Consider the following 14,087-nt stretch of genomic DNA (forward strand, 5'->3'; position numbering starts at 1 on the left):
TCAGAATAATATTGATGTAATACAGCTGTATAATGATAATGAAGACATACTAGTTTTTACCTCAGGAACGAATTTATGTAAACTATGTAAACATATTTAGATACTGTTTTCAGTTACAGCTAAACCTATTGTAAAGTAAGTATAGGTAAATTATTTACAATTATTTACAAACATATATGTAATACCTTTAGAATTAAATGTATTCCAAGTTGGTCAAACATTAAAGTTCCTTAACAGAGTTTAATTTAGTCAAAGAAAGTGCTGTCCTGTAACGTAGCTGGTATATCAGATAGACCGGCATCAGAATTTTACGGACACTAGGATATACCATTGACACCAAATGGGATATTTCATTATTCAGCGAGGGTAAATCATCACTAAATTCAAAGATGAGGCCTCATTTCAATCTTCCATCCATTTGATTAATGAATGAAAATTTTGATTCATAAAATTGCAAATACTTTTTATCAGTATTTGGACAATAATATTTACCCCTGATGACCTAGATTTTTAAATGTATTTTCCTCTTAAAATTAATATGATTGTTTCTGATCCAAAACTGTTAAACGCTTTTTACAAAGAACGTTGCATCCAGTAATCTTTTTATGATTACTCGTGTTATGTGTTTCCATGTATTAATTGATGTATTTTATTTGTTGTGCTTCAATACGCAAGGTAATTACGTTGTAGTGTTGTTTGAAACATGCTGAAATTAAAAGCTCCTAAAAAAATTACCCGGAGTTCAAGGTTGCATTACTTAATGAAATTGCTGTTAAAACCTTTTTGTTATATTTAACCATCTATTTACAGTATATTCAGATTCATTTTCCGCTCGCACAACCTAGTTTATCTAAATGTGAATAAACATTTAACTCTCTTTTGATATAATTACCAAAACTAGTAATTAATCTGAACTCGGATTATAACATTTATGCCAAACACAGGCACTGGGACCTATGAGGTCATTCAGCGCTGGGAATAATGTTGAAACAATTGTTAGGAGAAGGTGCGAAGTAAGATGGAAGAAAGAGGGTATGAACGGAGGAGGACAGACGATATGAACGGAGGAATAGTAAAAGGAATGAAAGGGGGTTGCAGCTAGGGGCCGAAAGGACGCCGCAAAGAACCTTAAGTAATGCCTACAGCGAACTGCGTGAGGTGTACTGACGGCACTGCCCCCCCCTCCCCCCCATCACCCCCAAGACGGGGATAAATATAAGCTTCCTGGGACATTTGTGAAATGTAGGAACAACATTCATAAATGATATAGAATAATCAAAAGGCACGGCGTCCTCAAACTCAAGTTCGTTGACAGATGACTTTATAAATAAAAACTCGACATGATTTTAACATTAAAAACTTCAAATGCATTAGCGGAGTCAATTTCTGAAATTAAAATTCAAGCATGGTATTTTTAAAAACGAATCCTATTTTGTTTTCGGTCTCATCTATTGGCTTGGTAGTACACTAATTCTTAATCTCTTAGAATTTGTTATGACAACTGTAGGTTATCGGTATAGAAAGGTACTGTACTGTCAGTGATGGTGATCTGGTTTTAGAAGAATTTAACTTTATATATACGTACACATTATATATATATATATATATATATATATATATATATATGTGTGTGTGTGTGTGTGTGTGTGTGTGTGTGTGTGTGTGTGTGTGTGTGTTTGCGCCGCACCCGAAGCCCTGGATGTAAGTTATTCCCGAGATAAAAGTGAATTGGATGTTAACAATATTTGTGGCTTATTATGGCGATTATTATTCTTATTATTGTGTGTGTATAGCCTATATATAGATATATATATATATATATATATATATATATATATATATATATATATATATATATATGTTTTGTGTGTGTGTGTGTACGATGTAAATATGTATTTTGAATAACATCATACTCGATACAATATTAATGCCAGTTAAAAGAAAACACCTTCATAAACAAACAGATAAATAAAGCAACATATGTCAATAGGGAAATCAGGTCATTGTGCCTACTGTAAACAGACCTTGTTTTAATTCCATCATCTCTTCTGCATTTCAGCTGTTCTTCTCGGTGATGGTGGCCGTGTCTGGGATGGTGTCCCTCCTCCTGCTGGTGATACCCCCGGTGCCCATACCCCCGGGACTCTCCCTCTCCCTCCTCACCGATCACCACGAGTCGGAACACGTCGGTTTGTTTCGTTCCTGTTTCGTTCTTGTTTGGTTTTGTTGTCTGAAGAGGCGAAGATAATTTGTATGTTTATTTTAATTATGCAATAGCAGTCTGTGTACGTGCAGTAGAACATGCATTTATGAACACAACATCTCGCGCACACGCGCACACACACACACACACACATATATATATATATGATATTTTTATCACACCGTGATTTATATAACATGAACCTACAAATGCCGTTTAATATCCAATTCACGCCACTTAGAGAGTATTCCCGATGGGGAATTATCACCGAAGGAGAATTATAAGTGATAAATGGATCAAGTGGGTAAGACCGTCGACTGGGGTCGTTGGAAGGTATTGTGCCGAGGGATCGAGACCCGGCAGTACCGATCTGACACTCGTGAGCGGTGGCAAAATATGACGTCACAGACTCCCGTCTTGCCTCGATGTTATGCCTGCCTTTGCTAAGTGAACTGAGTCAGTTGGTTATACTTTGAGATAGCACGTAGAAGCGAAAAGGTTCTTTGTTTCCAGTCCCGAATAATTGCTCAGTTTACGGTTGTAATAACCAAAAGGATAACATCGAAGTTTCTTTAAATTTCGTAACGACAGTGAATTAAAAAAAGAATAAGGCTTCATGCCTGTCCCCGTGCCGATCACATCAACACGGCACATGCTGTCATTGTTCGGCTCATTCTCTCTGCACATCTGGTGAAACGCTGATTTGTGAGAAAGAGCCTTCAAGTGATGAAAATGAACGAGAGTTAGCATTAGAAATCTGCATAATCAGCATTTTGTTCGAAAATACTGACATTCAAACTGAAAACAACGATGCAGGGGTCAGTTTGGAATTTTCTGGTATAGACAAGTTATAAAAAAAAAACCATGATGTTATTGAGGAAGAGTCTTTATGCTATATAGGAAGGTACATTGTGCAAAACTTTACCTGCAATCATCCTGAAATAGGACCCTTGGAAAAAATGGATAGACTTTATGAATAGGGGAAATTTGCATGTTCCAACACAAAAACTCTTGGAACAATTAAAAGTAATGAGGCAAGTCTTTGAGGCAGTCCATGGTGACACGCTTAGGGAGGGAGAGAATTGTGTCAACAAGCTGCATCTGAGTTGCAGATGACAGTAAGAGATGTTCCTACTGAAATGTTAACATTTTTGGCAAAGATAATCTTTTTCTTCAAAATGCAATACCTGAATAGGACTGTAATATTTAACAAATACAATGCTTCTAAGACGAACAAAATGAAAAATCATGGGCTAAGATACGAAAGAGAGAGAATATCAGTTAGTTAGGTATAGTACAGTATAAAAGTTAAGTATACCTTTGTTTAACCAGACCACTGAGCTGATTAACAGCTCTCCTAGGGCTGGCCCGAAGGATCAGACTTATTTTACGTGGCTGAGAACCAATTGGTTACCTAGTAACGGGACCTACAGCTTATTGTGGAATCCGAACCACATTAGAACGAGAAATTAATTTCTATAACCAGATATAAATTCTTCTAATTCTTCATTGGCCAGCCAGAGAATCTATAGACTTACTGTCATATTCACTGACATTTCTTATTGAATATTCTTTTAAGTAAATCATTTACATTGGAAACTGAAAATAAAATGTATTGCAGCCACTAAAGGTATTTTTTTTAGCTTAAAATACCTTAAATACTATCAAACTTGCGGAAAAACTCCATACGCCTCAAAAGAGATATCAAGGGACTAGTGGCGAACCGGACGTCGGTGACGTCACAGCCTCTCGGGAGTCTTAGACCTGTTTATCTAGATCTTGACCGATCCATTTATCACTTACAATTCCCCTTCGGTGATAATAATTCCCCATCGGGGATATTCCCGAGGTAGCGTGAATTGCATATTAAGCGACATTTGTAGATTCATGATATATATATATATATATATATATATATATATATATATATATATATATATATATATATATATATATATATATATATAATTGCCTCAGTGGTTTAGTAGGTTAATGACATGAAGACTCTTGCAAAAAACTTGCTGATGCCACTAAAGCAATTGCTTCCAGTGACATTATATATATGTATATATATATATATATATATATATATATATATATATATATATATATATATATATATATATATATATATCGACCCCACATAGAAGTGGGAAAAAGATGCAGGTGAAGAAGAAAAATATATATATTTATATTTATAAATAAACTGTCAAACTGAATATAAACTAAAGAAACAAAACTGCTATACAATACTCTTATGAAGAAGAAATTAGGGAAAGAACGTCTTAAACACGCACCTAAAACCGAACTCCTTAACTAACGTATCCAATCGATTTCCACCTATTCCCCAGGGATCAACGCCCTGGCAGAACGGCTTCCCCTGGAGGAGATAGGGCACTCGGTGGACGCGGAGTACCTCCAGTTCATCATCATCACCAACCAGACCGGGTGCGACATTTGGGAGGAGTACCAGACAACCATGGACGGCTTCGACAAGGTCGGGGCGGAGTCTGTTTACTTTTTTTTTTTCTTTCTTTCTTTTTTTTCTTCTTTTTTTTATTTTTTTATTTATTTATTTATTTTTTTTTTGAGTCTCCGCGTCCCTCTGCCTTTTAAGAAGGCTGTTTGACGTTGGTGTGGCTTCTTGTGTTGTTTCTCGTAAAGTAGTTTCTGTTCTGAGAATCCTTTTAGAAGGTCGTTTGATGCTGATACGTTGTTTCTCATAGAGTAGTTTCAGTTCTGAGAATCCATTTAAGAAGGCTGTTTGATAGTGATGTAGCTTCTTGTGTTGTTTCTTATAAAGTAATATCACTACTAAGAATCCTTTCAGAAGGCTGTTTGATGCTGATATGTTGTTTCTCGTAAAGTACTTCCAGTTCTGAGAATTCTTTAAGAAGGCCGTTTGATGTTGTTATGCTGTTTCTCATAAAATAGTTTCACTTCTGAGAATCCTTTCAGAAGGCTGTTTGATAGTGATGTGGCTTCTTGTGTTGTTTCTCATAAAGTAGCTTCAGTTCTGAGAATCCATTAAGAAGGCTGTTTGATAGTGATGTGGCTTTCTTTTTGTTTCTTATAAAGTAGTTTCAGTTCTGGGAATCCTTTAAGAGGGCCGTTTGATGCTGATATGTTGTTTCTCATAAAGTAGTTTCAGTTATGAGAATCCATTAAGAAGGCTGTTTGATAGTGATGTGGCTTCTTGTGTTGTTTCTCATAAAGTAGTTTCACTTCTAAGAATCCTTTTAGAAGGCCGTTTGATACTGATATGTTGTTTCGCATAAAGTAGTTTCAGTTCTTAGAATCCTTTTAGAAGGCCGTTTGATGGTGATATGTTGTTTCTCAAAGTAGCTTCAGTTCTGAGAATCCATTAAGAAGGCTGTTTGATAGTGATGTGGCTTCTTGTGTTGTTTCTCATAAAGTAGTTTCAATTCTAAGAAATTAAGAGGGCCGTTGATGCTGATATGTTGTTTCTCATAAAGTAGTTTCAGTTCTAAGAATCCTTTCAGAAGGCTGTTTGATGCTGATGTGGCTTCTTGTGTTGTTTCCCATAAAGTAGTTTCAGTTCTAAGAATCCTTTCAGAAGGCTGTTTGATGCTGATGTGGCTTCTTGTGTTGTTTCCCATAAAGTAGTTTCAGTTAAGAATCCTTTCAGAAGGCTGTTTGATGCTGATGTGGCTTGTGTGTTGTTTCCCATAAAGTAGTTTCAGTTCTAAGAATTCTTTCAGAAGGCTGTTTGATGCTGATGTGGCTTCTTGTGTTGTTTCTCATGATTTTAGCTCCAAGAATTTGAGTACTGTACTATTACTTTTGGCGATTATAACACATATGACAGCTTAGACTTTTAATATAATATCAGAACACTGATATAGGTCTGTTGCTCTTTCTGCTTTTAGTTGTTAGTATCTAATAGTATTTAGTACCACTGCTGTGACTGCTGCTTTTACGTTTGCTCCTCCTACTTTCAGTAATAGCAGCAGTAACACTGACTTCGTTTTAGTTCATTTTTCGACCTCCAATCTGTCTACTACTAAGGTCTCTTTGTCATTTGTACCCGTCTAACTGATAAATATTAAGATGATTCTAATTAGGGGTAAAAAAAGGAAAATTATGTTGATAATAATCATAAGTTTATGGAATTTGTCATGGGTCATGTAGTTAGTAATAGTTCATGACACTCTTCAAGTACTGCATTTTATCTTTTATGAATGTATATATATATATATATATATATATATATATATATATATATATATATATATATATATTATATATTATATATATATATATATATATATATATTAAAATCAGAGATTTAGGATTGTTATTTAGCATCCTGTAAACATAAGTAAGGCCATCTGCATCCTTGATGTTGCAACGCTGAACCCTGACCTAAACTTGTGTTTCCTGGTACGTATTCTAAGGTGAAACGAAGTATCATCCTGTTCATTAAACTTTTATCGATCCTAGAAGCTGATAGTCGTTTATTATTATTATTATTATTATTATTATTATTATTATTATTATGCAGAATGAATCAACCTTCATGTAGAGCGAACCTGAATGGTCGGTAGTGAAAAGAGAATTTATCAATAAGAACCTACAATTGAAATTAATCCACTAGTAAATTTTAACAAACATCTGTCTTCTCGGTACAGATTTTATTTGTTCTCTTTTCCTAAATATGAATTAATTTGATAATATTAACAGTGAGAATAATATATTCTCTTAGTTAATAATATATTCTCTTAGTTCTTAGTTATAAATAAGCATGTTAGCCTGTACGGCATATATAATTGTTTTTTTTTCCTTTCAATTTCCTTTCCAGTGCTGAATAATCTCATAGGTCCCAGTACTTGGCCTTTGGCCTAAACTCTATATGCCTGTTCCAATTCCATCATTCTAGGTCTTTGTTTAATTTGATCTTTGTTTTGTTGTTTCTTCTTTCATTCGTATATGGTCTACTTTTCATTGGCAGTTTTTTTTCTGTGAAAAACAGCCGATTTCTAAACAGTGCAGCAAAATTCTTTCAGGCCTAATCAACTAGAAGTTTATTTCTTTGCTTTATTTGACCTATATTTGATTTTGAGGTTATTTTTGTATATTTCCTGTGGGTTTGTGGTTTCCTTAGCTTCCAATTATACTTTTCTCTCTATGAAAATAACGGACTTCAAAATGACCATTTATCTTCTTAAGTAACCTATGAATCTGGACACAGTAATGTTCCTTCTCGCATAGACAATCTTAGTAATTTGTTTTAATCGATTCCTCTTTGATAATGAAGTTAACAGCTGATATTTTAAGTTCAGTAATTTTAGGAACTTTTGAAAGAACAAGACTCCCTTTGAAACAAACCAATAATAATTAATCTCAATTTACAACCTACAAAACTAATTCCCAACTTCTCTCCAGATCAACATCGGCAGCGCCGAGCCAAAAGCCACGGCTAACCTGACCCTCATCCTGAAGCACATGAACTTCTCCCTCATAGCCCTGACGACTCACCATCCGCTCTTCTGTCCGCCGGATGTGCCCCTGAGACCTCTCTCGCAGGGCGCCGAAGCCCTCCTGCCGGAGATCTTGAAGGATTATAACACGTCTTGGCTCAATCTGACGGCCAATGGAAGTCTGGCTTCTGAGGACAAGGAAGCTTGGTGGAGGAGCGGATGTGAAGTCAAGGTATGCTCTTAGAAAGTTGGTAGATTAGGATGCTGTGACAAGAAAGTCTGTAATGAAATGATTGATGATAATCAGAGAAAATGGATGAATATTAAAATGTAGTACAGTAAGTCGAGACATATATTTATTGAAACAACATTCGTGCTAAATGAAAACAAGTAAACAATGTGCCGAAGTTTTCTGTACAGCCGCTACAGCGTACAATCAAGGCCACCGAAAATAGATCTATCTTTCGGTGGTTTCGGTATAATGCTGTATGAGGCGCTGCTCATGAAACTTCAACCACAGACCGGTGGTTGCCAGATGCACGATTATGGCTAATTTTAACCTTAAATAAAATAAAAACTACTGAGACTAGAGGGCTGCAATTTGATATGTTTGATGATTGGAGGGTGGATGATCAACATACCAATTTGTAGCCCTCTAGCCTCAGTAGTTTTTAAGATCTGAGGGGGGACAGAAAAAAATGCGGACAGAAAAAAGTGCGGACGGTACAGAAACTAAAAAGATTAAAATAAGGTATAGATTGCAAATTATATTTAAAAACACACTTTACAGTCATAGAAATACCAGATAATGTCTAACCTTCAATCTCTCCACAGAAGCAAGCTGCTTCAGTTAGGAATTTATTCAGCTTGCTGTGTGGATACCATGAGAGTGATCTTGATCTCCTCCCTTCATTCCAGGTACCCGGTTTATGCGAACCCCATCATGCTGACATTATAGGAGCAGAGGCCCTTAGTTTTTGGACGTACCTCTTTGCCAGGTCGCTCTTGAATGGTGCTGTCAATGCTGCCTTCGCCCTTTTCGAAGGTGCCACCTTGTCACTCCTCAAGGAACACAAAGGAGATTACGGGTTACAAAGGTGGGATACTTGTGTGTTTGTGTCTTTGCGATCGGTGGTTTAAGTTAAAAACTGTAACATTTTTGCACGTTTATGTCAGAATAACGTTTGTGCAGGTTTTTGCATTTGAAAATGATTCAGACAATTATAACTTGGCTGAGAGGACTTTGAGCACTGGTTCTCAATCTTTTTTTAGTGATGGCACCCTAACTAATATAATCATTACCGTGGCACCCCTTCTTCACCATCGCACCATATCGCATGAATTATCTTCTTATTGGATGAATAAAATTATTATCCATACTATATATAATATATATATGTGTGTGTTTGTTTGTGTGTGTGTGTCTGTGTTAATATGTTAGAGTAGACACACTGATAAGAATTATATGAAGACTTCTGCAAACTTTTTATTTTTTCTTTTTACAAAAGTTCCTTGAGATGATCTAGCTAAGACAAAATTGGGCACCCAGTTGGAGAATCACTGAATTAGAGTAATGTTTTAAAGACCCAGCTTGTAATGATTAGCCTCATCTTTGACAGACATGGCTGAAGTCCTCCAAGTTTAGAGTCAGTGCATTTATAATTAATTAATGCTGAAGACAAACCTAAGGTACCTCAGGCCTAAGTATTCTTCGGTTGACATTTGCCATCTTGACACACTCCTCACCATATTTCTCTTCGCTTAAGGGGCATTAACGAAGTCATGGATAACATTGTGAGGTGAAACTTCAGATTGGGTTCGAAGTTATGGATAACATTGTGAGGTGAAACTTCAGATTGGGTTATCCCATCACTGTCTTTGCAGTGTGCCTTCGGCTCCTAGCTGCAACCCCTGTCGTTCCTTTTACTGTGCCTCCCTTCATATTCTCTTTCTTCCATCATACTTTCCACCCTCTCCTAACAATTGATTCATAGTGCAACTGCGAGGTTTTCTTCCTGTTACACCTTTCAAACCTTTCTACTGTCAATTTCCGTTTCAGCTCTGAATGACCTCGTAGGTCCCAGTGCTTGGCCTTTGGCCTAAATTCTATATTCAGTTCAATTCATCACTGTCTTTAACATACGATTGTGTGATATTTTTTTCCACGCTGTTAGTACTTTTCACATTTTTTCATCCAGACAGCATTTTCCCAGATGAGCTGAAATTAAGGAAGGCTGTGCCTATTCCAGAAAGTTGTATGGTTGCAGAGTATAGTACAACAAATGTCTGGTTATGCAGGTTCCTCTCCATCAAACCCTATCCTAATCATCAAAATAATCAGCTCACCCTCCTCAATGTATAACTTGATTTGTTGGTCAAGTGTAAGCAATTTTCACTACAGATATTAAAAGAATACTGTTTCTTATCAAAGTAAAACGTCCAAACATATTATCACAGAATTTAACCACGTCATACAACATTCCCAAAAAAAGTATACCTAACCTCCCAATCCTAACACGTTTTGCGTGTCTTAGTATAAAAGATTTTTATTAACAAATATCACTGACATCACTGCTAATATTGCTACCACAGTGGTTTACTATTTAAATATTACATTTCTAAATATACAAGTCAATAACTCGGCCATCTTCATCAGTCCAAAATAGAATGTAACTCTCCACTTTGTAACTTACCATAATCCCACAGTACCATTTGCTCAGAACAAAGTTTTTTTTTGAAAACAAAATCTACAGCAAGGAGGGATCCAGAACAGTAGGGTGCAATGTTGCCGGCTCACAGAGCAACAACCCCAGGAGCTCTGGATCCACCACTTCTAAGGGCTCAGGTCATTCATCAACATCCAGGAGTTCAAGGTCATTAATCTCCAAGGGTTTGAAGTCATCAGTTTCCAAGGGAACAAGATAATCCGGTTCTACTTCTTGTATGAACTGTGAAGTAGGTTCAAAGATTGTTGTAGACAGTATGGAGGGAATGAAAGACGATGAGGTAGAGCCTCTTTTAGTAACTCTCTTAAATAGGTCATATATGGTAGGCTGTCTAACAGATGTTGCTTTCTTTATCAGGAAGTTCTAGTATGGAAAAGTTTACTGCAGACTGAAAAAATCTTTCATTAGACCTAAACAGTCTCATATTTCTCTGCCACATATGGCCTTTGTTATTGTGGCACCTGATAATTTATTTTAAATCAGTAGATCCAAGTCACTTTCAGATGTTCTTCTTTATCTTCCTGGTTGTTTGCATGTCTCTAGTGCTTGTGGGACGGTTACCCTTAAGGTAATTTGGTCATCTGTCTGCTCTGAGACCACTAGTGGATCAAATTGTCTTTTTGCACTAAAACATCCTCCTTTTTGGGCTTGCTAAGGGCATTAATGGCTAGAGAACCTCCAGCAACCTACAAGGATGTGCTTGTAGTTAGTCATCATTGTCCCAAAAACTCAGATTCCTTGTGGTCATCCTTATCCTGGGACGTAGTTCCAGGCCGCTATTTTCCCCATGATCTTTGCAAAGTTAACCTCTTGATATCATTCCAGGCCAGAGCAGCCGTGTAAATGGTGTCTTTAATTCCAGAATTGCAGTGGAAGACTGGTACAGTTAAGGTGGAATTTTGAATTTCTTGATTACCCCTTGCCCCTGGAGATAGGTTAACAAGGTGACATTGGCTGGCTTGTCACTTAGGTTAAAAAGGTGTCATTGGCTGTCTTGTCATTTAGGTTAAAAAGATGACACTGGCTGGCAAGTAAATGACAAAACTGTTTCCTTTCACTAATTCATTGACAAGGGAATGGGCACAACGATTGTCCAGTAAAGGGACAACCTTATTACCTGAAGGAAGTCTTTCATTCTTAAAGGTAGTCCTCAATGTTGACTCAATGTTGTGGTGAAACCAGCAGGAAATAGCTGCTGCTGTCATCCAGTGCTATCAGGTTTTTAAATGAACAGTAAATAATTATGATTTATGCGATCCTGAATTGTTTGCATCAGCTAATACTGTCAAATATCCTGTGCTCCTCTTGAAATCTCTTACAGCCTTTTCCCCTGCCTCCTTCAGTCTGCTGGGATTCAGGTCATGCTCAAGTAGGAGCTGCATGAAGGTATTGCTGTAGCATTCTGTAGCGTCAGCGTCAGCAGACTTATATTTGCCACTCACATCTGGTTGTCAGATTACATGAAAGTATTTAAAGTTCCTCATTCGCCTGTCTTAGAGGCATATAACAGTGGTCTTTAGTTCTTGGATATCTCAATGAAAAATCATGGAAGACAAATAATTTTAATAAAATAAAGATATAAAAGATATATATATTATATATACAGTATATAGATTATAGATGAAATTTTTATTACACCATGATTTATATATAATTATGAAGCTACAAATGTCGTTTAATATCCAATTCACGATACTTCGGGAATATCCTCGATTGGTGATTATCACCGAAGGGGAATTTTATAAGTGAATAAATGGATCGGTACCGCCGCGGCTCGATCCCTCGACACAGTACCTTCCAACAACTCCAGTCGACGGTCAAACCATTGAGCCACCAAGAATTGGATATTGAAAGATATTTGTAGCTTCATGATTATATATATATATATATATATATATATATATATATATATGTGTGTGTGTGTGTGTGTGTGTGTGTGTGTGTGTGTGTGTGTGTGTGTGTGTGTGTATGTGTGTGTGTGCGCGTGTGTATGAGATAATGTTTCGTTTTCTCTATACCAAATTACCGTTGTTCGAATCGTGATACTCTAACTAAACTGAAACGGCTCTTTCTCGCATATCATCCACCCCATCCCCTGAATTACGAGCATTCATAAGTTTTATCGTATGAGTTATATATACATCATTTACAATGAGAAGCATTATATGTCATATACAATGAGGAGCATTTATCCTGCGCAAACAACCCAGAGAAAAAACTACATTGTCATCCCCTGCCCGAGCGCACGAAATACGAAATATAATGTTTAATATTCATCGTTAAATCTCTCATGATGAGTCGTTCATTGTACCGCTGGCTCTCGACAGCACTTAGCCTTAATGGAGTGTTTTATTCTCTCTCTCTCTCTCTCTCTCTCTCTCTCTCTCTCTCTCTCTCTCTCTCTCACACACACACACACACACATTTGTTTCCTTCCCCCTTTTCTCTCTCTCTCTCCCTCTCTCTCTCTCTCTCTCTCACACACACACACATTCATTCTTCCCCCTTCTCTCTCTCTCTCTCTCTCTCTCTCTCTCTCTCTCTCTCTCTCTCTCCTCACACATTATTCCTCCTCTCTCTCTCTCTCTCTCTCTCTCTCTCTCTCTCTCTCTCTCTCTCTCTCTCTCTCTCTCTCTCTCTCTCCAGTGGAGCCGGGGTCATGTGAAACATATCTTTTTTTCTTTTTCAGGTTGTGGGGCTATATGGGAAGCATGGTGTTTACGCCATTCTCCGGTTGGCTGATTGATACGATGAGCCACGATCCGAATACGCCTGATTTCAGGTAAAAATAATAACTGATCTCAATGTTGAATTATTTCTATTTGTTTATCACAGATAACTGGAATTCGCTGTATTATTAAGCTGGTTTTTTTTGGCATGTGATTCTTATATAATTTTCACAGATTTCAGTTTTCACTTCTTGGTTTAAATCTGTTTAGATATCATAGATAACTGGAATTCGCTGTATAACTAAGCTGGTTTTTCGTATGGGATTCTTATATAATTTTCAGATTTCAATTTTCACTTCTTGGTTTAATTCTCTGTATTACTTAGCTGGTTTTTTTTTGTCATGGGATTCTTATATTTTTTCAGTAATTTCCAGTATTTGTTATAATTATTTTCTCTTGAACCTATCGTGAGTATTATCTCTCTGGTTTTGAGGGAAGAGACAGGTTTACTGAGAGGAGAAGAATGATATTTTACTCCTGATCACAGGATTTCTATATATATATATATATATATATATATATATATATATATATATATATATATATATATATATATATATATATATATATATATATATATATATATATATATATATATATATATATATATATATATATAGTATATATGTATGTATGTATGTATATCATATATATATATATGTATGTGTATATATATATTATATATATACATACATATATTATGTATATATAATTTTCGGTCTAATATTCCATACATGCTTATTCTTCCACAGTATCTTGATCTTGACGAACAGGATTGACTTATTCACGGTCAAAATACTTTTTCTTTTAATTATTTTTATCTTTTAGTAGCAAACATTATTATTTCACCCCCCAAATTCTGTCAGACCTCTCTCTCTCTCTCTCTCTCTCTCTCTGCCCAGCTGCGTGTCTCGTGAAGTAGAGACTTTCCGTGACCAATATCTTTCCAGCCCTCGTGTTCCAGGTATTGCGTGCCAATTAGTTCCAG

General features: G+C 36.3%; 2 protein-coding genes across 3 annotated transcripts in view; one reads left to right on the plus strand and one right to left on the minus strand.

The window, feature by feature from the left end:
* Positions 1-2,150, minus strand: part of LOC136838501 (thiopurine S-methyltransferase-like) — a 45,676-nt gene extending 43,526 nt beyond the window's left edge. Inside the window, exon 1 of the mRNA XM_067103517.1 lies at positions 2,025-2,150. The gene's annotated coding sequence lies outside the window, so the exon portion shown is untranslated. The remainder of the gene's footprint in view (positions 1-2,024) is intronic.
* The window catches only part of LOC136838500 (major facilitator superfamily domain-containing protein 6-like), a 62,077-nt gene that overhangs the window by 34,215 nt on the left and 13,775 nt on the right, over positions 1-14,087 (plus strand). For both annotated transcript variants that reach the window (XM_067103515.1, XM_067103514.1), the window contains exons 3-7: positions 2,060-2,189; positions 4,555-4,700; positions 7,610-7,876; positions 8,563-8,741; positions 13,060-13,152. In XM_067103515.1, the coding sequence (XP_066959616.1) occupies positions 2,060-2,189; positions 4,555-4,700; positions 7,610-7,876; positions 8,563-8,741; positions 13,060-13,152 (815 nt within the window). The remainder of the gene's footprint in view (positions 1-2,059; positions 2,190-4,554; positions 4,701-7,609; positions 7,877-8,562; positions 8,742-13,059; positions 13,153-14,087) is intronic.

Source organism: Macrobrachium rosenbergii, chromosome 5 (genome assembly GCF_040412425.1).
Source record: "Macrobrachium rosenbergii isolate ZJJX-2024 chromosome 5, ASM4041242v1, whole genome shotgun sequence".
Lineage (NCBI taxonomy): Eukaryota > Metazoa > Arthropoda > Malacostraca > Decapoda > Palaemonidae > Macrobrachium > Macrobrachium rosenbergii.